This window comes from Dromaius novaehollandiae, chromosome 1 (genome assembly GCF_036370855.1).
Source record: "Dromaius novaehollandiae isolate bDroNov1 chromosome 1, bDroNov1.hap1, whole genome shotgun sequence".
In the NCBI taxonomy this organism is placed as follows: domain Eukaryota; kingdom Metazoa; phylum Chordata; class Aves; order Casuariiformes; family Dromaiidae; genus Dromaius; species Dromaius novaehollandiae.
In genome coordinates this window covers 28,388,635-28,410,740 of record NC_088098.1, presented here as the reverse complement: position 1 = coordinate 28,410,740, position 22,106 = coordinate 28,388,635, and the positions used below count along the sequence as shown (strand labels likewise).

General features: G+C 35.2%; 1 protein-coding gene across 1 annotated transcript in view; it reads right to left on the bottom strand.

Annotated features, from left to right (window-relative positions):
- Positions 1–2,016: 2,016 nt before the first annotated feature.
- The window catches only part of NRCAM (neuronal cell adhesion molecule), a 158,298-nt gene continuing 138,208 nt past the window's right edge, over positions 2,017–22,106 (bottom strand). The window contains 8 exon segments of the mRNA XM_064507881.1: positions 2,017–7,325; positions 7,327–7,705; positions 7,707–9,131; positions 10,851–10,929; positions 13,865–13,996; positions 18,318–18,470; positions 19,571–19,696; positions 20,202–20,267. Of these exon segments, the coding sequence (XP_064363951.1) occupies positions 7,299–7,325; positions 7,327–7,705; positions 7,707–9,131; positions 10,851–10,929; positions 13,865–13,996; positions 18,318–18,470; positions 19,571–19,696; positions 20,202–20,267 (2,387 nt within the window). The 3' untranslated portion in view covers positions 2,017–7,298.

Genomic DNA, 22,106 nt, shown 5'->3' with positions numbered 1-22,106 from the left:
GGTTCTTTTTTTAACAATTTATTTTGAAAGAGTTTGTAATTTTGCTGTGTTAGTAAATAATTTAATTCTGACTTTTTTTTTAACAAATCTTCTAAGGCCATGAAAACTTGTTGTGCTCTGCCTATAAAGCGAATATTTTATTTGCAAGGGCAAAATATCATACTGTTTTTTGTGTAATTTAAAACATTGAAAACCTTCCTTTTTTAGCACAACAGTTTCATAACACTTTTTTTTTACATTGTTACTTTATTTGGCAATGATAGTAGTCCACTAATCACAGTTTACTGCACCAACTGATTTAGTAGTACAGTGCATTATGGAATGCATATTGTAAAAAGGCACTGAATGTATTTTGCCCTGTGTTTCTGGAATATTTTCTCTCATTTTAAAGTTTTTCCTTCAGTGACTGTACAAATTCCAAAATGCATTGCAATGCATATCTTTCATGCCCTAAAATCAATCCAATGTATTTTGATGTAAAAATAGAACACTGTACTGCTGTAACACTTGATAGATTAAAAAGGCTATAAAGTAATAGGAGCAAAGAGCAGATAATAGGGTCTCATTAAGCATCAGCAAATGCAAGTGTCATACTTAAATCATTTAGCAATTATATACTGTACATACTGCTCCTAACTGTCTTACAAAAAGACATATGATAGCTAGACATTAAGTCACCAATTTCACAACAATGTCCACAAAGACATTGAAGTTCTATATAAGACTACTATAACACTCTGACAATGAAAATGGACTTCATATCCAGGGATTCAGCTGAGGACCGCATAACAAATTATCAAACCATGTTTTTATAGTGTACACAAGATTATCTGTGAATTGTGTAGCATTTTTTCATGCATTATACTGTATTTTCAACAGGAAATAATATTATCAGTCAATGTTATTTTTTGTGTCAGTTCCTTAAAAAAAAACAAAAGCGAGAATACTCAAGTTTGGAACCAAATCTGAATTTCTTGTTTTGATTCAGACTAACATACCACTTAATGTGTCATTGTACTGTATAATTATATTGGCCTGCATATTCTCACAGCATAAACGTCTTGTGGTGAGGACCTTTGTTACTTGTATGTTCATATTACAAGAAGCAGGATGTACAAGTGCTTTAAATATAACTGAAGATACTGTGACAAGGGGATCAAGTTCTTTGATTACACAAATGAATTCATAGCATTTACAGGAGAAGGAGCCTCAGAACTTTCATTTCCTTCTGCAGGTTCTTTCTCTTTTTTACCACTGTATTGTCCAATAAAGGAGCCATCCTCATTGAACTGACCATTTACACCTTCTCCATAGTCAACTAAACTATCATCACTGTCTTCTTTTTTCACAGTTCTGTCTGAAGGTGTCCGGCTTCCTTTTTTTAGAGGTTTATGGTCCTCTGCATCACTGGAGACACACACACATATGCACCAAAAAAAAAAAAAAAAAAAAAAAAAAAAAAAAAAAAGAGAGAGAGAGAAAGAAATTAATGAATGTATTATTTTTTCAGGCAAAATCAGCCATGCATGCAGAGTTTAAAAAAAAGCATGTGCACAGCCCTGTAACCCTTTAGTAAACCCACATCACATTGTAGAGACAAATCAATATGATGCAGTTGACATGAACACATGGTGTAGTAATGGTTTAAACAGAGAGTATCTTCAGTGGAGGGAGGGGGTTTTCGCGGTTTCTTTTTTTTTCATCGTGCATGATTTTTCAGTGATAAGACTTGTGCCCTTGGGCTCAGGAGCAATTTAGACGTAACTGCAAGCATTAAAAAGTGGGTTCTAAAGTTACATAAAAAATTATTTGTTCTTCAAAGAAAACAGCTTATAATGTGCCGTGAAGTTAGTCTGTTAAACTTCTTAATTTCATTGACTCTTTGAACGTGAATGAAGAATGAATTTGGTTAAATGAAATATACTGCTTTTTTTACTAGTAAAAAGAAAATAAAAGTGCTGCATTTTAAATAATTTGTTATATAATGCAGGCCAGACTTGCAATTTTCAACCTTACCTTTCAAGAGACCTATATATTCCATTAAAAGGGTGCAGAAGAAACAAATGAAAACAGCCTAAGAAGAAAAGCAAAGTCCATATCCTGATAGTGATCAGTATTTTATGAAGTTGCTCTTAAAATTGCTAAAACATTTACTGTGTACAGGTAAAGCAATAATTTAGCTTATATTGGCTAGAACCGAGCAGTTACGAGCATGCTTAGCTTTTTTTCGTCAGGTACGAAGAAATACTTTACTCCATTTATCTTTGCTAACCTCACCCTGATGGTACTTCCGCACTTTCACTACTTATCAGATCAACCTCCCTACCCTAATCCTCAACTGATAACATGTTCTGGCAATGATGATGATGATTTGGAGCACAACAGAAAACGGAAAGGAAAGATAGGCCAAAACTATACAGCATATACAAGATCACGTAGATTAATTAATGCCCTATTAAGAAGCATTTCACTAAAAATCATTACACCCATTTTCCATTAAGCTACTTTTCATTTCATCATCCTTTTTTGGCTTTGGAAGATACCGAATTATTATATCCTAAAAGGATACATCTGTAATATGGATATACTTACAAAAAGAAAAGCATAACAGAAGTCTTATTTTTCTATACATACAGAGGAAGAGAGAAATGGTAGGAATATAATCGCATTTCCATCTAAGAAAACCTTCATGTTAAAATATAAGAGGGCAAAAACTCTGAACTTGACTATCAACTTGACTTTGTTTTTGCTACTGTGCATGTGGCACGAGGATAAATATTGTGTCACTGATCTTCTGCGCCCACTGGTATTGCAAACAGACAGGGTATTAACACTTACAAAAATTCCACTTCAAAATGTCAAGCCTCCGGAAGCAAAGTGAAAATGTTTGTAATACTACAAACACAACCATCTTAAAAAATATTTCTTAAGAGAGATCATTTTGGAAGGACACTGCATTTAATAGGTCAAAGACAGAACACAATATTTAAACATCTTAAGTATGAATGTCCTTGTCAGATAGAAATGTAGTTTGCCCACTGTCCTCATTAGAGTGCGCCAGAGTCATCAGAAACAGTCAATACAAATAAAATGAGACCAGTCCCTCACTTTTAAATAGTACTAGGTCCTGCTTCAGAAGGAAAATGTTCTGCAGTGTTCAACGCTATCTGTGTGCGAGTATCTGGTAAAGAATATTGTACATACGATTTACTGTTTAAATGGTTTTACACCATAAGTAGGAATGAAAATAAATTAAAATTGCATTTGTATCACATTCTGAATTGACAGAAAAATGTGCAAATATTCTGAAGTGTGATCCTATCCAGTGTAATTCAGTTGGCTGGAATATACCATAAATAAAAAGTACACCATCACTGTTTTAAAAGTATTTACAGTTTAGACATCTTTGTGTTTAATCCAAAACAAAACTAGAGGTTAATTTATAAATTAGATATATCTGGATACAGGAACTTTTGCTTTGCATTGCTCTTAGAGTTTTCTTGTTTGTATTTTTTGTTTATAAATATTTTGCATTTGTTTACAAATAAATATAGTTTATTTATAATCTAAACAATGAAGAAATACTTACACAGATGGCTGCATTGTCTCTGTGATTTTTCTATATTTTAGTAAGGATGCAGATTCTACTGTCTGTTTAATTAAAAAACAAACAAACAAAACTGCAGATTGACCCAGGAGTGTACCTGCATGGATGTGGCTACTGGTGTAAGTGCACAATTACGGCAGATGTAAAACTCAAATCTGAACCTGGGGATTCCCTCCCTCTTTGCACCACGAAAGTCCAGAAAGAAGTTCTGACTGGACTCTGGCAGTAAAAAGAGAAGTGGGATTACCCAGAGTGCTTTCCACTTGTTCAGGAAGAGGAAACGTGCCACGGTACCATGATTCTTTATCAAATTGGACTATGTGACTCTTGTATTAGATATGAATACAGAATTTTGGATGGAACGCGAATAAACTGAGGAAGAAAGAGTAAGAAACAAATAGGTGAGAGAGAGAGAGAGAGAGAGAGAGAGAGAGAGAGAGAGAAGACAGACAGACAGGCAGAGGCAGAGGCAGAGGCAGTGAAGACACCAGTGTTTTGGACAGCAATTTTATAACCCTGGGGGTGCCAAACAGAGAAGGGTCCCTGGTGCTCTGGGGACATGAATGGATTTTCTGTGTGCTGCCAAGAAGCAATCTGAAAAAGTAGCTGGATTGTCTCATTATGAATACTGAAGCCCAAAGAGCTATAAAATACTGGCTTTAGAATGTGTAGCACTACACTGCAGAAACATGTTAAAGCCAGAAATTCTGATATAGTATCTCTGTGGCTTGCTAATCTTGTTTATGATCTTTCACAAAACTGTTCCAAAATGCAATCAGGATAGATCATAATTTGTTTTAGTTTTTGCTTGTGGGTTTGTTTGCTGACTTTTATACTTATGTAGTATTTTGAAATGGAAAATAAAGTACAAGTCAGATTGAATAAAATTACTGTGGAAAATTTAAAAGTATTTTCAAATATGTCACATACACTGTGCATACAATTAATAGTGAGACAGTAAGTACTGGGAACAAAACAGGAAGTGAGCATGTGTATGAATTCTGCACGTAGATGAGACAGCCATGAAAGTTAAGTCCAGTGATACTTTTACTATTTGTTGTCCTACAAATAAATTTCATACTATTAGCTTTTTAAAGATGACAGTTTCTTAATGAAGACTGACACTTACAGATAATCAGCCTATTTCAGTAAGTAACTTGCCATTTTAGTAAGAACAGTGCGTTCAATATTAAAGTACACTCTGAAAGCATGATTTAAATATTTTTCATAAAGTACTGCTAATATAATACATATTTCTTTTTCTTCTTAGTTTCATGAAACAAATAGCAAACTTGCAGCTAATGATTAAAAGATATGATGAAGTAGGAAGGTGATAATGACAAGCATAAAGTACAAACTTACTTTAAAAAACAGTACTTCTATTTCACAAGCTTATCATAGTTATTGAAAGAAATGTGTTACCTTCAAATCTCCTTTCTTCCTTCACCTTTTTAATTTTTCTTCCTTAGAAATGGGTACATGCAGCAACCAGACAGAATGGGGAGGACAGTTTTACGATGCCTCTGCAGTCCAGCAGGCAACTAGTTCCCACTAAACTTTGCCACATTAATGGACATGCAAAACAACTCAATATATGGTTAGCAATACACTACTTTTCCTTATAACACAACTGTTGCATGAGAGGTAACACAAAACAAACAAAATGGTGAAGCATTCCGGGCTGCTGGAAAAGGGGATGCAGAAAAAATCTGTTGGGAATAAATTCCTTTTTCTGTACCCTCAGGTCAACAGCCCAGAAATGTTTAGGTATAAGCATTCATATAAAGCTACAGGAGTACTTTGGACTATTGCTTCCTTGTAAATTTTAAGAGAAACTCTTCCCTAATACCTAACATGTTTCTGCTCATGCTTATAAGTTGTTAGGGATCCTGAAGACTATGTAGATGAAAAACTCTTTCCCTATACAGTTATGCATATGCTTCCCTAAGCATTATGTCTCAATCCAGATTTCAGAACTTTTTACTATTTCTAATGTAGCTAAGATAATACACGCATCTGTATTAGTTTTCCAAGCAGCTTGTCTTTAACATCTCCGCAATACTGATCTTCAATCTTAGCAGAAGCTGTAAAAACTGAAAAACTGAGCTCTTCCTCTAACTGGCAACAGGTTGAAAAAGTTGTTAGTCAAAGAATCCAACTCTCTCCTTGTGAAAATTTTAAAGAAAAATTTACTTGAGATAAAGTTAATAAAATTTTCCATATTTACTATGTCTTCTGAAGCAAAAACATATAAAATGAAATCAATGCAATGATTCAAAAAAGAAGTGACATGGACGTTCAAGAATTAAGTTAGGAACCGTCAAAGAAAGCATGTGTGTGTGAATGAGAACACAGTAAGACTGCTGCCAAATCCAATCAGACTATTCCGAGATAAGAGTCCTCAGGCAGTCTATTGACATTATCTCTTGTGTTAGAAGCAACTGAGCTTAGACTCGGAGTGGTGAGGGCACAAGTAATTGGCAGATCCTTCAGTAACAGATCTGGGTTGCAATAAAATTTGAAAAAATACAATAGAGAAAAATACTACTGCAGGTCATAAACTATATTCACATTGTTAATCAACCTAGAGAAAGATGGAAGACTAGCATATTACTTAACAACCTCAGAGTTGTCCACCAACCATTTTCAGAAAGTCTCTTGTAGAGTAGCTAGGAATTTCTTGGAAAAAAACCTTTGTGCATCAAAACACTTGAGAAAAGAGGCAAAAGAATTCAATGAAATGTGCAAACAGCCTGTGCAACCGCACTAGCAGTCCTACCACTGTAGATGCCTTGTCCTGTTTGATCTTCCTGGACACATTTCACAGATTGGAATGAGAGCACAAAAATACATAGATATGATGTAATAAAAGATGTGAAAAGCTTCCCTTTCATACTTCCCATAAAGTTTAACAAATGCATGCTTGTAATCTCTCCCCATCCTCAAATCCAAAAGCCTGACGATGTTATAACTCCTTAATTTCTCTTGATTCACGGCCCAGGATGGAAATTTAGGCTGATTTATTACAAGTAGACCTGTGCTGGCCTGAACAGGAGCTCTATGTCTTTGTTCTTTTTTCTTTAAACAAACATTTATTTATGGCATTTCTTGCAGTGTCTTGGTGTAATCATTCACTGTTCACAATTAACTGTATCAGTCTTCTATAACTCAAACCCATCAGGATTGTAATGCAATTGCTTTGCTATAAAATGGACTTTCAGAGGCACTGTTTTCCCTTGTTACGTGAAGATCTGATTATGCCTCCAGCTACAGGGGGATTGTGTATCCAGTTATTCTGTGGTTCCAAAAACAACTGCGTTTCCTAAACCGTTCTTTCCTTCATTAGACTGGCATGGTAGAAAAACCCCATGGTGGCAGGTTCTGCGGGAAGTATGCTCTTAGGTGAAGAAACACAGCTGAAGAGTGAAAAACGTCAAACAGCTCCAGACCATCTCAAAAATACCAGGAAGCCTAGCAACTGAATCTGACAAAAACACCTCCTAAATCTGAGAGCTATGACTTTTCTGGAAAATGTTAATTAGTGCCAAAATTATTTAAATCTTACTTTGAAACAACTAATTTCCTAAGCATTGGGCTTACTTGTCCAGAAATACTGATGACTGTTCACTGTAAATTTCCAAATCTTCCACTCTTCCCAGCTCCTGAGGAAAAAGTAAGCAAGTCTATATTGTCAGAAAGTTCCTCTTGATGGCTCTGATGTCTCTCTGAAAATGAGATGTCCTTTTGTAGTTAGTGTGAAATGACTGTGAGACCTTATACTTTCCCTTCCCTCCTTTAAAGTTAGGAGGAGAATGGAAGGAGCTCAGACAGTTGTAAGGATAAGAAAACAAAGAGCTTTCAACAGATCTTTTTTTTCTCAGCTGATGGAGGGAATGTTTGCATTCTGAAAAATCCTTCATGATCTTTACCACAGATTCACCAAATAGCTTGCCACCTGTATATGGCAAAGATAGCAGCTGAGATTTTAGATCTAGCGATGAGGTCCAAGGCCGTAGCCATACAGCTCTCCACGCTAATGTGAGGCAGGCCATATTCTTAACTGTGAGTCTTAGAGAATCCTCAGCTGCATCATGGATGATTAGTTGCAATTTTACATAGCCTATGTGTCCTCTGCCTGGCAGTGGATTGGACCCATTTCTTTTTGAATCTGTCTTGTTCTTCCTCCAGCCATATTAGCAAGGCTCTTGAAGCGTAGGTGCAGTAGATGGATACTCCAAGTTGGGCTGCAACTAGCTTGAAAGACCTTTTGATTGCTTCCTCAACCTTTCTATCAGTAGGATCTTTAGGTAGAGCATCCATATGAGCAGGTGCAGAATCCCCAGTAACCACTGCCCTGTCCACCTCAGGCAACCCCCCCCACAAAGCAGCTTTATCCGCTGAAAGAGGATACACCTTACGTAGCACTGCTGGGGGTTCGTGTTTTGCTTCAGGATTACCCCAAATCCTACAGACAAGATTTTCCAGTGCTGAATGGATAGGAAGGGCATTATCTACCTTGCTTTCTTCAGAGGGCATAGGCAGTTCTTCTGAAGGGCATTCACATTTGGAAGATTTCAACATTAGCACTCTCTTAATATGCTTGAACAGATAATTCTGATTCTCCATGTCAAACTTACGCACAGGATCTGGTTCCTCTTGGTCTTCTGTAGGGGGCTGAGATGACACCTCCACATCTTCAGGGAATGACTCATCATGCAAGGCCTTGTCTGCCTTAGATTTCTCCTTACTAGAAGCTGCTTGCTCTTTTAAACTGCCCACACAGTCAGACTTGAAAGCTTCGAAACTGCTCCCAGTTGCTTTTAGGGGAACCACAGGAACTTCTGTAACTGGTACCTGGGGATGCTTTACTGAATGGGAGCTAGCCTGTGCCACAGAAGTTATACTTTGGCTGGCTGCAGTCAGTGCATCCTTTAACACAGTAGCCAACTCAGGCAATATTATAGATCTCACTAATCTATTTTTTTCAGATTCAGAGAAATGAGTAGCAGTAGAAGGTCTTACCTTCTTGTGGTAGAAGCTTTGAGAGTCTTCTGAATCTGAGCTGTAGTCTGGGGTCTGGATGAACCACTGCTGGAGAGAAGAATGCTGCCTTGCCAGTGAGCCACGAATTGAGTTGCAGCTGAGCTGTTGCTGGAAAGGGGGAGGCTGTCCTGCCTGAGAATCTGAGCCCTCCTCCGACCCCATTATGTGTTGCTTGGAAGCATGATGTCTAGAGCCATGCCTGTACTTCCATTCGTCTGACCTCTCTTCCTCTTGGCAGAGGGAAGCAGAGACAGAACTAACCCTTGTAAGCTCTGAAGACTGCCTAGCCCTCCTCCTGGAGGAGGAGGTCTCTGATCTGGTGCTGGAGTATTGATCCCCTGACCTTCTGAAGAAGTTGGATCTGTCAGATCTCACAGAAATTGCTTTGGTAAAGACAGAGTCTGCTTCAGGAGATTTGGCACAGCTACCTTGTCTTTTCTTTTCCTTGTCCGTTTTCTTTACTGTCCAAGTAGACATGGACCTGAAGTGATGAAAAAAGTTCAAAATACTCGAATTCCTAGACCTTTCAAAAATTACTTACTTTTTTTTTTTAAGGGAAAACCTAAACCCTTTTTCCTCAGAGAAGCACTGCATTGTGACCAGTGCCATATGAGACAGACAAACTGGGAACTGAGTGACTGCAGTGATGTTGGGCTGCAGAGAGGGTGCCAAGATATCTTCTGTAATCTGACTGGTTGCTGCTGCTGCCCTGTCTCTAAGGAAAAAAGAGGAAAGCCCAATACAGACTAATTAAACAAACAAACAAAAAAACACGTAGAAAGGAGTTTTTGCATGGTCAATAGGATGAGTTTCTTCATATGAACAACTCTGAAAGCTATGCATGCAATTGTCCATATTCACCAGACAAAAGGTTTATAAATGCATTATACAATCATTTAATGAAGCACTAGATGATTCTATAGATTAACTGAAGCCATTTGAATATTGAGATACACATTCAAATTTTGCTACAGACCACACATGAAAACAGACTGAATAATCTTACTCTACACCTGAGTAAATATGTATTCAAGCCACATAACTTGTACAATTCTGCATGAAGATCAGTTTCAGCTAATGAAATTTTCAGATATAGAAAGGCAGAGGAGTTATAAAGTAGAATGCAAACTGGGCTGCCTAGGAAAACTTATACAATACTTATTTACATCTTTGGCATTCAGAATTGTGAGCCTCTTCCAGTCAGATTAAGATGCCTATTTGCCTTATATAAAGAAACTACAAAACAGAGTGAATCCTTCTTGGAAAAAAATCAGTATTTCCATGCACTTTTGAAAATTTTCCAGCTACAGAAAGATAAAAGGCCTTTACAATTTTTTGACACAGGAATACACTGTAAAATGTATTATAACACCCAAATAAAATATAATGGCATTGACATATTTAGAAAATAATAACATTATTTCCTGAGCTAATCAAAATACACCATATAAAATCCTGCTTTTTTAATAAACAACCGCACCCATATTTGTTATATGAACAGAGTTGCCAAAACATGCTTTTTGTGTTGCAAGGAGATTCAGTTAGCATATATTTAGGATAAAGGAAGACAATCAGGAATAAAAGCTGTGTGGCATGCTTAGAAGCAGCTTGCTATATTTCTTGCACAGAAACAGATGAAATGGAGATTTGTTTTTCTTTTAGGACGTTCTCCCACCTCTGTGTTTAGTATCTCTTCTTTGCTATTGGATTAAGTGTTAGTATTGTCAGCCATTTTAAATTAATTTATTTTCCAGGCAGTGGAACACCATGTTGCCTTTTTAAAATTTCTATAAGAAACGTATTTTTGAAAAAAGAATGCAATTATGTGCCGTAACTCAAAGGATGCAAGCACACAGTATCTAAAAGCACACAGTATCTGATATTTTAATTATCTGAAAGATGGGCTTGTAAACAAAGATTCCTCACTTTCAGACACTTTGAGTTGAATTTGGACTTCAACTTGTATTAGTGGACAATCCTTAGAATACATTATAAGCTCTCAATTCATAAATATTAGGTGTTTAATACTGCTTCTAATGGTCTAACTGAAATGTTATCTATATGTAGTTCTATAAAACGCTGGATACAGAGTATTTTTCAGAGTGAAAAAAGTTAAAATTTTGAATTAATAAGTGAGATATTATATGAAGCACATGTATGATATGAGTAGTGATCATGACAAATCACATCAGCTACTCACCTGTATTCGCCAAATGTTCCATCATCTTCCTTCATAGGTTGTATTTCTGGATCAGCATGTGCATCCTCCTTTTCCTTCACTAAAATATTTGAAATTGGAATTTTTATCATAAAATTGCAAGGCTAAGAAATTAGGATCCTAATTTCACATACTGATCACATTTGGCAGGAACATATTTGAGTAAAAGCTGTTCTCTGAACTGAGGCCTTAGGCTGTTACATTTTTCATTTTTAAGGAAAAAATCTCTTAATTAGTTATAGAATTTTATTTTAATTCAAGTAAAAAACACTGTATGTCATTTGGCATTAATAAAACTTCCTTTCATTTCTAGCGTTAAAGCGAGTTTTCTGTTAAAAGCCTACTAAAATACTTAATTTACTTATGTTATTAATAGAATTATTTTTTATTGTAATCTGAATAATTTTGTTTTACTTATCCATACTCCTTTTTCACTCTTGATATGCCTCTCATACTGACTGATAAAACTGAATCAGTGTCACATGCGTTCACCGTTAGTTTGTAGCCATTCTCCTTTCATGTCATGCACTAACAATGCAGTAAAGGTTCTCTAACAGACACTCTAAGGGAATATTAAATAGTATTTTTTAAATTATTAAACTTGTGAAAAAGTCCTTTAGTCTGTTCATTCTTTCTTTTATATAACATGATCCAAAGGAAAACAAAAATGCCTACGCTAGACCTAAATTTAACATAATTGCATCTCCTGCAGTAATCGCAATTAAACACATCCTACTTACAGGTTTAGTAATCTTGTAATCGCTGCTGATAAAAGTGCATGCAACTAGTCCTGAAAAACCTATGCAGCACTGTCTTTTGGCACTGAAACCCACTGGTACCTGAGAAGAGACTTGTTCATATAAAACAGATATTCCTATAAACTAAGACTGTGGACAAGAGTATAATAACATATTGACTTCTAGAATATTTTTAATGGTTCTCCCCTGTGCCTTTTCATTTCTGTTTTTCTAGTTATTCAAATCCTTTCCTTGTTTAGCAGACAGTTATATCCAACATGCAATTCAACATACAATCTCATATTCTGGTAATTTACACACTTCATCTGTACATCATTAGTTTACATGCTGTTATTTAAGATATTACGAATAATTCCTGACAGTATTTTCTAACTGTAAAATGATGACAATGCATAACACCTTGAAATGTATCTGGCTGTTATAATTTCATATTGAAATAACTTAATTTTTTTTAACCATAGGCAAGCTCAAGATGACATGCTAAAATTAAGACAAAAAAGCATTGATAACTGTACTTTGCATTTGTCAGTTCATCTGTAGAACAGGATGTTTGCAATGATACCAGAAACATCATTAGTTCTAGAGCCACCGGTACAAATGAATATAGGCTGACTCTGGAAATCTTATCAGACACAGCTGAAGGCTACCATATCTAGTCAACGGATAGTCAACAGGACTTCCACAAACTAATACCATTATCAGCATCCAACGGCCTTCTACACTTTTACTCTAGCTATGTTTTACCCTATTCTGAATGCTGGCTCACTCCAAGTCCTCCCCCTCTTTTCAGTTCTTTCACTTCACTTATTCTACCCTCCCTTCTAGTCTCTCTCAACTAATAGTCACTTTTCCCATATCCTCTCTAATCTCATTTTCTCTTAACAAACTCCAAACATTAGGAAAAATAACTAAAATGTCTTCAGCCTGTCATTCAACTTGGATACAACACTGCATTCCTTAATCATCTTTTCTGCATGGGCAAAAGCATTTGGGACAGAAGCTTCCCTTACTTTACTTTTGCTGTACTACAAGTCTTCATCTTCACCATAAAACAATGAAATAGTTAGACTGTCTGGGCAAAGTAGGAGTCCTGTATTTATCAAGGTGATTTTACCTTCTTGTAAAAATCATCTCATATGTTAAGTTCTGCTATGAAAAATTTGCCTATACACAGAAGAAAAGCTTTAAATGTTCACTAACACTACTTTTCAGAAGTGCTAATTGCAATAAGGCATAGATCAAAAACAATGGCAGAAATTAAAATATAGGATGGATCTTTTTTTTATATTTGTATAAGTATATCCATTTTGTTCATGTCCAAATTGACAATATACACTTAAAGTAAAGCTTGAGCTGACTTTGAATAAATATTCCAAAGTCTGGATACTTGTATCATTTTCCAAATCTTTGGAGTCTATAGTACTGGACAGAAAATTTCATGAGATCACTGGGGAAAGATATATATAAGACATATAAACATATGCACGCATACATACACACATATATGTCTTTTATAATATACACATCCAGAGGGATTGGAGTTTTGATAGAAAAGGCACATTGTATAGGTCCCATTTTAATTACAAATTATGAAACATATTTAACCATTGCTAGGCCTAACACTCAAATAAACTAAAAAGAAAAACCCTTCTTAAAAAAAAACAACCCTAACTGGAGGATGAAGACTTCAAATTTAGCTGCAACAATACAGAGCCTGACGAAGAAAAAGATTCTGAGTAAATCTGAATTTAAGGAGGGTAAAATATTTGAAACAAAATAATCTATGAAGAGAATTTTCCTATGAAATGCTGTTTTCCTGGTACATTAAATAACATGGCAGGTATGATCTGGCATACGTTTCCAGGCCTTCAGACTAATGAAATTCTAACTCAACTCAATTTAGTGGGTTAAACCCATCTGTATTAGACTTCAGAAACTGGGGCATACAGTAGTTGCTGGGAGAGCCGAGTATCCTCAAACAAAGCTCCAACCTCTCTAGAGTGGTAATGTACTAATACCACCCTCCAGGAACGAGGGAGATAGATACCTGTCTTACACTTAAGTGGACTGGAGTTTTCTACCAATAGGCAGATTGCTCCCAACAAGCCTACCAAATGATAGGACTGATTTCCCATATACACAATGTAAATGTAAACCATCAACAAAGGTAATTTCTCCAATAAAACTGAGATCTGTCCTATTAGGATTACCAGTAACTTTTATTGCTATATATCATACCTGGATATTTGCCACCTTTATTCCTCCTTATGAAGCAAACAATCAGTAAAATTAAGATAAGAAGAGCCACAGCACACATAAGACCAATGAACCATCCTTGAGTAGCAATGTCTACCTGCCGACTTGCCATTGCTGCAGAATAAAAAAAACATGAGATTTTTTTTCTGCATTTAAATGTTACAGTAATTCATATAAAAGCCAGTATCCACTGTTCATTAATTACACAAGAATAACACTCACTGTGAAGATCAGTAATAGGAAAAAAAAATGGTACTATACTTTGTGAGTATTTTCATTATTTTAAATGTTTGCAAGTACAAATACATAGAACTTCCTTTTGAATATATAAGCATTCTGCCAACTTAGTTCATCATTTAGGCTTAGCAACTATTACTACTACTACTTTGCAAAACATATATACATCCTACATTGCTTTTCACAAATCTCAAAACTATTCTGAACTGTTTCACACTGATTAAACTACTGAAATGAAATTGCAAATTATAATTAATACAAACATTTGGATAGCATTCTCAAAATGAATAAAAACCCAATCCTCATTAGCTAATTCACACCCATTAGTCTGAAACAGGGCAACAGATGGGTCATTCAAGACCTTAACATTCAATTTCAACTAATAATCAACAACAAAGCATCCTTTAAAGCCTTATTAAGCATTATGGTTTCTTCTTCTCCTCAAGCTCATATCTCATCCTACAATTTTCATGATTGCCATGATTCAGCATTACGGTAGAGCTTAGCGCAGTGTGACTGGGAAGCCCTTCAGTGGCACTCTTTCTGTCCAAATCTTTACTCTGGCTGGAAGTGAGAAGCACACTACAGAGGAAACACTACAGACTTTAAGAAGGGCAGGAATTGTATCTGTGTGGTTTGGGGGCCAGAACCTTCCTATTAGTCTCCAAGACATTAGGTAGATTTTCCTGGTGAAGCCTGTTCCTACTCTGCTAATTGGAAACACACCACAGACACCTGACCTTAAGATTTGCTGTTGAGATAAAATCAGAAGGGTGACTGGAGTGCTATAGATAGAAAACATGAAATGGGAGGAAGATGAACATCCATCCAACCTTATCTGTTCATTCTTTACCTTCGCCTCCAGCCCCAAAACTCCTATGAAGAGTTGCCCAATAGAGCTCTCTCTAGATGGAGAGATAGAGACAAAGATCCTCTTCCCACATGAATAAGGACAGTCACATGCAAAAGGCTTTCTGTGCATAGCTCACATGGCATTTTGGTCCAGCATCTCTTGTTTTTTCTGACTTCATGTGATAAGGTAAGATGGATTGCAGTCAGTAAATTACCCAGGATTTTAGTGAGGGTCAAAAGTACTTCAGATATCAGCTTAGTGGACACTCTGCACTAGGACAAGTTATACTCGACACCTTCAGTCAGTCTCTTTTTTGGTGTCTGTGAGTACATCAGCTCTTATTGCAGAACGTGTTTCACCCAGATCTGCTCGGGAAGGTCTTTGGGCCTGTTTCCACTCAAGTGGTGGGGAGAATGCATGCATAGCTGCACTCACAGAAACGTGAAAGTCCCAGAGCCCCATAAAGATTTTCATCTCTCCTTACAGAAGATATTTAAGTGAAGGCTCATGGCGACATGTCACAGAGAACCTATTTTCAACAGAGCTCTGATTGTTTTCTAGCCCCAGGTCCTGATGATACAGCACAAACTCTCTCCCACTTCCAAAACATGGGGGATGACTATTGGGAAGAGTCCCTGGCTGTGGCTGTCCTTTGAACTACCTGGGCCTTGTTTGGCATACAGCTGATTGTCACTGGGCTGGCAAGCACACTAACAATAAAATATAACAATATTCAGTTATGGGCCAGAATTTAAACCCCTGTCTTAGTCTCACTTTATTTTTTAGTAAAGACAGCCTGAGATTGAGCTAGCCTGGAAACATGGGCTCTGTACAGTCCTAGATTCCTGAGGATTTTCCATGGGCTGTATGAAAACTAAAAGTACCTGTGACATTTGGCGATAGTATCTATTCTCCATTCCATATGGAAGACCAGTGCTTATTCCAGAGAAGTATGGGGCTGAAATTAACTCTTTAATTTGTTGCCTGTTTTTGGTTTTATTGAGCACAGGTATGATTTGATTTCAGTTAAATAGATAATAAATGAATGTGTTTGGTTATTGTAGGATTACATTTAGCAGATTTCCCAGCCTTTGGTAAAGACTATGCTTTCTGATATTTGAGAAATTGTTTCTTTTATGCCTGACAATTTAAACCATTTTTGGATAAAAATATCTAAGGTTTTTATATATGTGTGTATATATATAAAGGCAATGTTAAAAAACAAAATCACAAAGGCCATCCTCCTCTGAACTATAAATCAAATTAATACAAATTTTTGTTTCCACATTAAGGTTAAAATTATTTTGATTTTTGCAAATGTGCATTTATAATAAGGCATTAAGGGTTGCATATTAAATACCATAACAAGACATAAAAGCACATTTAACATTCAAATGCAGTAAGAAGTAGCATTGAGCAAAACAACCCATGCGTAAAAACAGGCAAGACAGATGGGAAAGAGTAAAGATGAAAACTTACTTATACAGCTTCCTGTATTCTTTAACTTATTGTATATCTAGTAGGAAAGGGTTTCTACAGCCTGTAGAACCCAGTGCTACTTTAAAAACGGCACAACATTTCCTGTTTACTCTAAACAAATTATCTGCTTCAGGCAGAAAGACACTTACTTTTGGTGAATGCAGAAGCTGCTAATGCAGGAGTCAATGCAATAAACTATGCTGGTATGCTCAAAAAATAAAAGCACACACTATGAAGATGCTCTATAGGAATGCTTGCTAAAGAAAAAGTTGCAATAAAAGCCTCATATACTAAACCTTGCAGTTTCCTTCCTTATTCCATATTCCTTATTCCATATTCCATTCCATATTCCAGTACGTTGCTCTTTTCTCCATTTTATTTTTTCCCAGTGTTTAACAGCTTTGATCTAGGCTACAGCGTGACACAATATTTTTGTGTAAGAAATATGCTATGTATATCACTAGGCTAGGAATCACAGCGCTGTGCATTGAACCTTTCCTTGATCAAGATCAGAAAAGACTACCTTTAAACTCCCTTATTCCTTAAGTACTCAAGGATATAAGACAAGGCAACTGATTCATTCAGAGGTACATACAGGACTGCTTATCTACTGACTCAGTATTTCTTGTTCAGCAAGGTGCTTCTGGGAAGGTTTCCATTCTGCTTGTTTTGAATCACACTACAGTCTTGATCCTTTACTTACTGCCACTTTAGGCTTTGGATGTATATTTGCATGGAGTTTTACATATCTGCTTTTATATCATTAGCTGTTCTAGGCATAAACAACCTCTGTATTTAGTCCATACATATTTGCTTGGCACTATTATTTGGTACCACATTTTCAAAGCTTTCCTATAGCAACATGATACACTGTGAACAGAAATGGAACAAAAGAAAGCAAAAAATTATGATTTTAGAAAGCATTCACTTTCAAACTGACATATGAATTATTATTCATTATTATTGTTGTCTGATAATTATTTCATATTGTTTAGGCATATTTTCATGTTTAAACTACTTTCTTAAATCATAACATTCTGTATTTGGTGAGGCTACTGCTAAATAACTATGCATGGGCCAAAATGCTTGGAATGAGCAGAAGTGGCTAGCAAATACACAACAAATGGTAACGGCTAACCAAGAACATGCTGCATTGGCAACAACTTATTCAGCATACCATCAAAAAACTTCCAATAGAGCCCTTTCTTAGAGTTAAATGAACAAGTATCACTAATTTGCTTATGAAGACATGACTGTTGCACCCTTTCTTTCAATGAATGTTGAATTATTTTTCTATGGAAAATATACATAAAGAACTAAAAACAGTCTTCTTGATTCACAGCAGGCAGTTTGTGAAATAAAAAATTACACGAAACTGGTATATGACAGGCAAAGACACATTAATAACTAGAAATCCCTTAACAGTAGTTTAAATAGATTACATGAAACATAAAATTGAATGTGCACTTCTGATTATGCAAACATTTTAGATCAGAATTTTGTATTGCAAGTATACACTATTTAAATACAGCACTCTAATTATATTAATTAAAATATAAAGTGGAAGCAAATGAAGTAGTTTATCTCCAGTGCACAGCACATAGACAGAGTGGGAGCAGTGAGTATCTTGCCCCTAATGTAAATAACAGACAAGTAGAGTGAGCTGCAAGGATGAAAACATTCATAACCTACATAATAAATGTGCTGGCATTTCTAGCAATTTATAAAATAGTTCAACATTGCTCTAAAAATAGAACATACATAGATGTTAGCTACAACATCTCTTTGCTAGAACTAGTTCAGTATTTCAGCACTTGGTCTATCACAATTCTGACTACGACACAGAACTGGTATGGTGTGCCTCACCTGGACCTGTCTCAAACACATCCTCTGAACTCTTAAAACCAGACAGGCCCTCAGCACCAACCCGGACTTTATATGCTGTTCCTGGTGTTAAACCCTTTAACACAAAGAAGCTTCGAGAACCATTTACAATTTCTTTTTTCCAATCTTCTTTGCCTACAAAAATTTTAGGAAAACAACATATTGGAATTTTAATTTTCTATGTGTTACTGAAAGTTTCTAGACAAGATACTATCAATGGTTAGTTAAGTAAATTATTAATTGGAAGAAAGAAGTAACTACTCTCAAAAATAATAACATCTTATATAAAATTACAACTCTGAATAATATATTGCATGCAATATCAAGAAGACATTGTAAATGAATTATGAGAACTATTTTAAACATTTGTTCCATTGTATTATAGAAATACTACTTTCATCTATTTTCTTTAAAGCCTTATTGAATTTTCAATTATAGTAAACATGAAAATAGATTTTAATCACTTAATTAGATTATGATTCTAGTAGTTAGAGTCAATATTTATTTTGGTTGACAAGTTCTACTTCAAAATCTGAACACATCATATTTCCTGAACATTCTCCTGTATCTTTTTCTAATAGTCTCAGCTGCCTCTTTGACAATATCCAGAAAAAAGCATTTATATTCCAATTCTCAGACTATCTTTAGTCAGGATTTTAGAAGGACAATGTATTTGTACAGAAGTGTCTTGGTTTTATTAACTAACCTTCTATGTTGTAATGATTACTAGGAGTAAAATAAAAAAGGTATTATCAAAGATTGAAAACTATATTTTTATATCAATAAAAGTATGTAAGTTCTTTGAGCTCTTTTAAAGTTTAATTTAACTACTACAATTGTTTCAATTCATTCTATTTACTTTTTTTTACTGAATTGGACATAATTTAAGAGAACCATTATATCCTGTTTTAATAACAAGTAATCATATTTTCATACATGTAATCACTGTATGATAAACAAAGCAATTTGTGTTTTCAGAAGTTCATGTTCAAAATAATTGAAACAATAATACAAAGGAACAAAGATGGATTTTCTATCTAAGCATTAGATAGCTACTACACATTGACATTTATTATAATGAAAATGATTTGATTGCCCAATAAAATTAAAAAATAATTCTTTTAGACATTTAAGAGCTATCATGAACACTGGATCAATTTAGGACCACATTTACTACTAAAATATTTGAAAACATATCTGAACACTTAGAATAATTTAATGAAATGACTTCTTACTGCCTGCTACACCATATTCAACATAAAAGTTCGCATGATCTGGTCCCTCATACTCCCAACTGATATTGGCATATGTCTCAGCAGCAGCTGTTGTAACATTTCTGATCCTTGGATAAAGTGGTTGCACTGAATATACAATAGAAAAACAAAGCAGAATATGAAATTGTGACTTCATTTATAAAAATAATTGAATTTAAGAATCTACTATGCTAATTTAGACCATATTCAGGGAAAGTATAGTAAATTCATCATTGTTTCTGTTCTGGGAAATTAGTGACTGAATTAGCATGTATGGTAATGGAATCATAAGCAGTTACTATACTATGAAATTAGAAAGTAGAGTCTCTGTACTCTACTGAGCATGCCCTAATTCACCAAGATTGCCAAATACTTAAAAATACCTAATTGCCAAAATCCTGAAAAACATTATTTCTATTCATCTCAAAGTAAAATGCATACAGCAGAAAACTGAAAATATGCTAAAGGTAATAGGAGAGAATGGAGGTATAAAGGAGGTACACTCCTCCCTTTATTCCAAGTGTCACTGAATGGACTGCAAATGCCTCAACTGCAAGCCCTTTAAGGATTTTGTCTCTACTGTATTGGTAATGATAAAAAAGGAACACAATACCCTTATAGAATGTTGGACGGACAGTATGCATGACTGGGGAGGTTGCAAAAAGGGTTTCTGAATATCCTTCACCATCAGAGATCGTAGGAAAGAAAAAATAAAGAGTAAAAACACTTTACATCAGAAAGTAACATTTAAATAATGCAGTAAAACCTTACCTGTTAAGTGAATAACACATGCACACTCTAAGTTCATGCAGGATTCAATCAGTTTTACTTGTTAAAATATGAAGAGGCTAAGTGATACACGTGTATTTGAAAACAAACTGAATTTTGTGTGTACTTTTACAGAACATTCCTGAAATTAGCTTCATTAACATTAGGGATTTACTGCACCCTGAACAGACATTCTTCTGCCCATCAGTGGCTCCCTCGAACCCAAGAATACCAAATTTACTCCTTGCATGTTTTACTTTTTGCATAGAAATCATAAACCTCTTTGAAGAGCAAGTGGTCTTTGGGTAGACGCTACATTCAGAGGAGGACAGGGTCAATTAGCCATAGAATTTTATTTCTTGGCTCCAGAAAATCAGTTAAAACAGGATAAATCTAAAACCAAAGATACTAATGTTATGGTTTTGTGTGGTAAGACTTTTTTCTCTTAACCCACATTTTCAAATCTCCATTTATTTCAGAGAGTATTTTTGGTGCTCAGGCTCCAATACCTGCAGCAAGTACCAGAACGTTAATTCAAATCTCAGTCAAACACAGAAACTGAGAAAGTGATGATAAATCTAGACCACTTTTTATTTATTATTGTTGTTTTTCCAGTAATATAAACTTTAAAGACAAATAGAGAGAATTACAGGCCCAGAATTTCCAAGGTCACTTTTACTCATACTTAACTTGTGTGTACATACAGTTCAGATATAAATAAAAGGGCCTTGTGATTGATAGAAGTGATGTCACCGAGAAAATATTAGCATTTTCAAAGTTGTATTTCAAAGACTAGAATTCTCAGCTAAGATTGTTTAAACCTTTTCTCAGAAAAAAGGGCATATATTTTTATTAAATACCTGATTACTAAATTAGACTATGAAAAACAGATCTCTGTGTCAAAAACCTCAGGTACAGATAACTACACTGCTGATGTAGCTGACGATTAAAGAAACAAAACAAAACTTGAAAAAGCTTGAGTTATGACAAGATAAAACTAATAAAAATAGTAAAATTAATTTTGAATAGATTGAGTTTGTGATGATCCTCTTTCTTCCTGCTGATGAAAGTTTATCTTAAAAAGTAGTAGTAGTAAAATATTTGGAAAGCTAGCATCAAAATATTCTGACTTGTAGGATGCAAACCACTGGAATGCAAAAAGCTATTTTTAAGTACTGTGTCTTATTATCATCTTCTTTCAACAGCAGTATTTTACACAAATATGCACAATGTCCATATCTCTGAAAAGTCTAATATTACCAAAAATAGATTTTAATAGTCTGGTGCAGATACGAATGCGATGTTCCTCAAAGAACAAGGCATAAAATTAATTTTTAATAGAAGTGCCTCATTACTGTAGCACTGTTTGCACCTGACATTTCTATCCTGTTAAAAAAATATCTTTTCTGCTGGAAACCACATCAAAAATGCTTTCAAAGGACCATAAAACATCAGAGGTGAAATCCTTGCCTCAGTAAAGTCAAATAATAGAATTCCAATGGCTTCACATATACTAGAAAATAAAACAGGCAAGGGCCTGTTCTCAAGGCAAGTGGTGCTGCACAGTTTGTATCCATGTAGTTAAATTATTTTCCTCTCAAAATAGGATGACCTTGTTCATTTGGCTGACAGGAAATAGCTTCAAATTAGATTCAAAGAGATTGGTAAGATAAATAAATTTGTATATAATCCACTGAAACAGAGTAAATAATAGGAGTACAGTGCCTAGAAAAGTATAATTTCTTAGTCT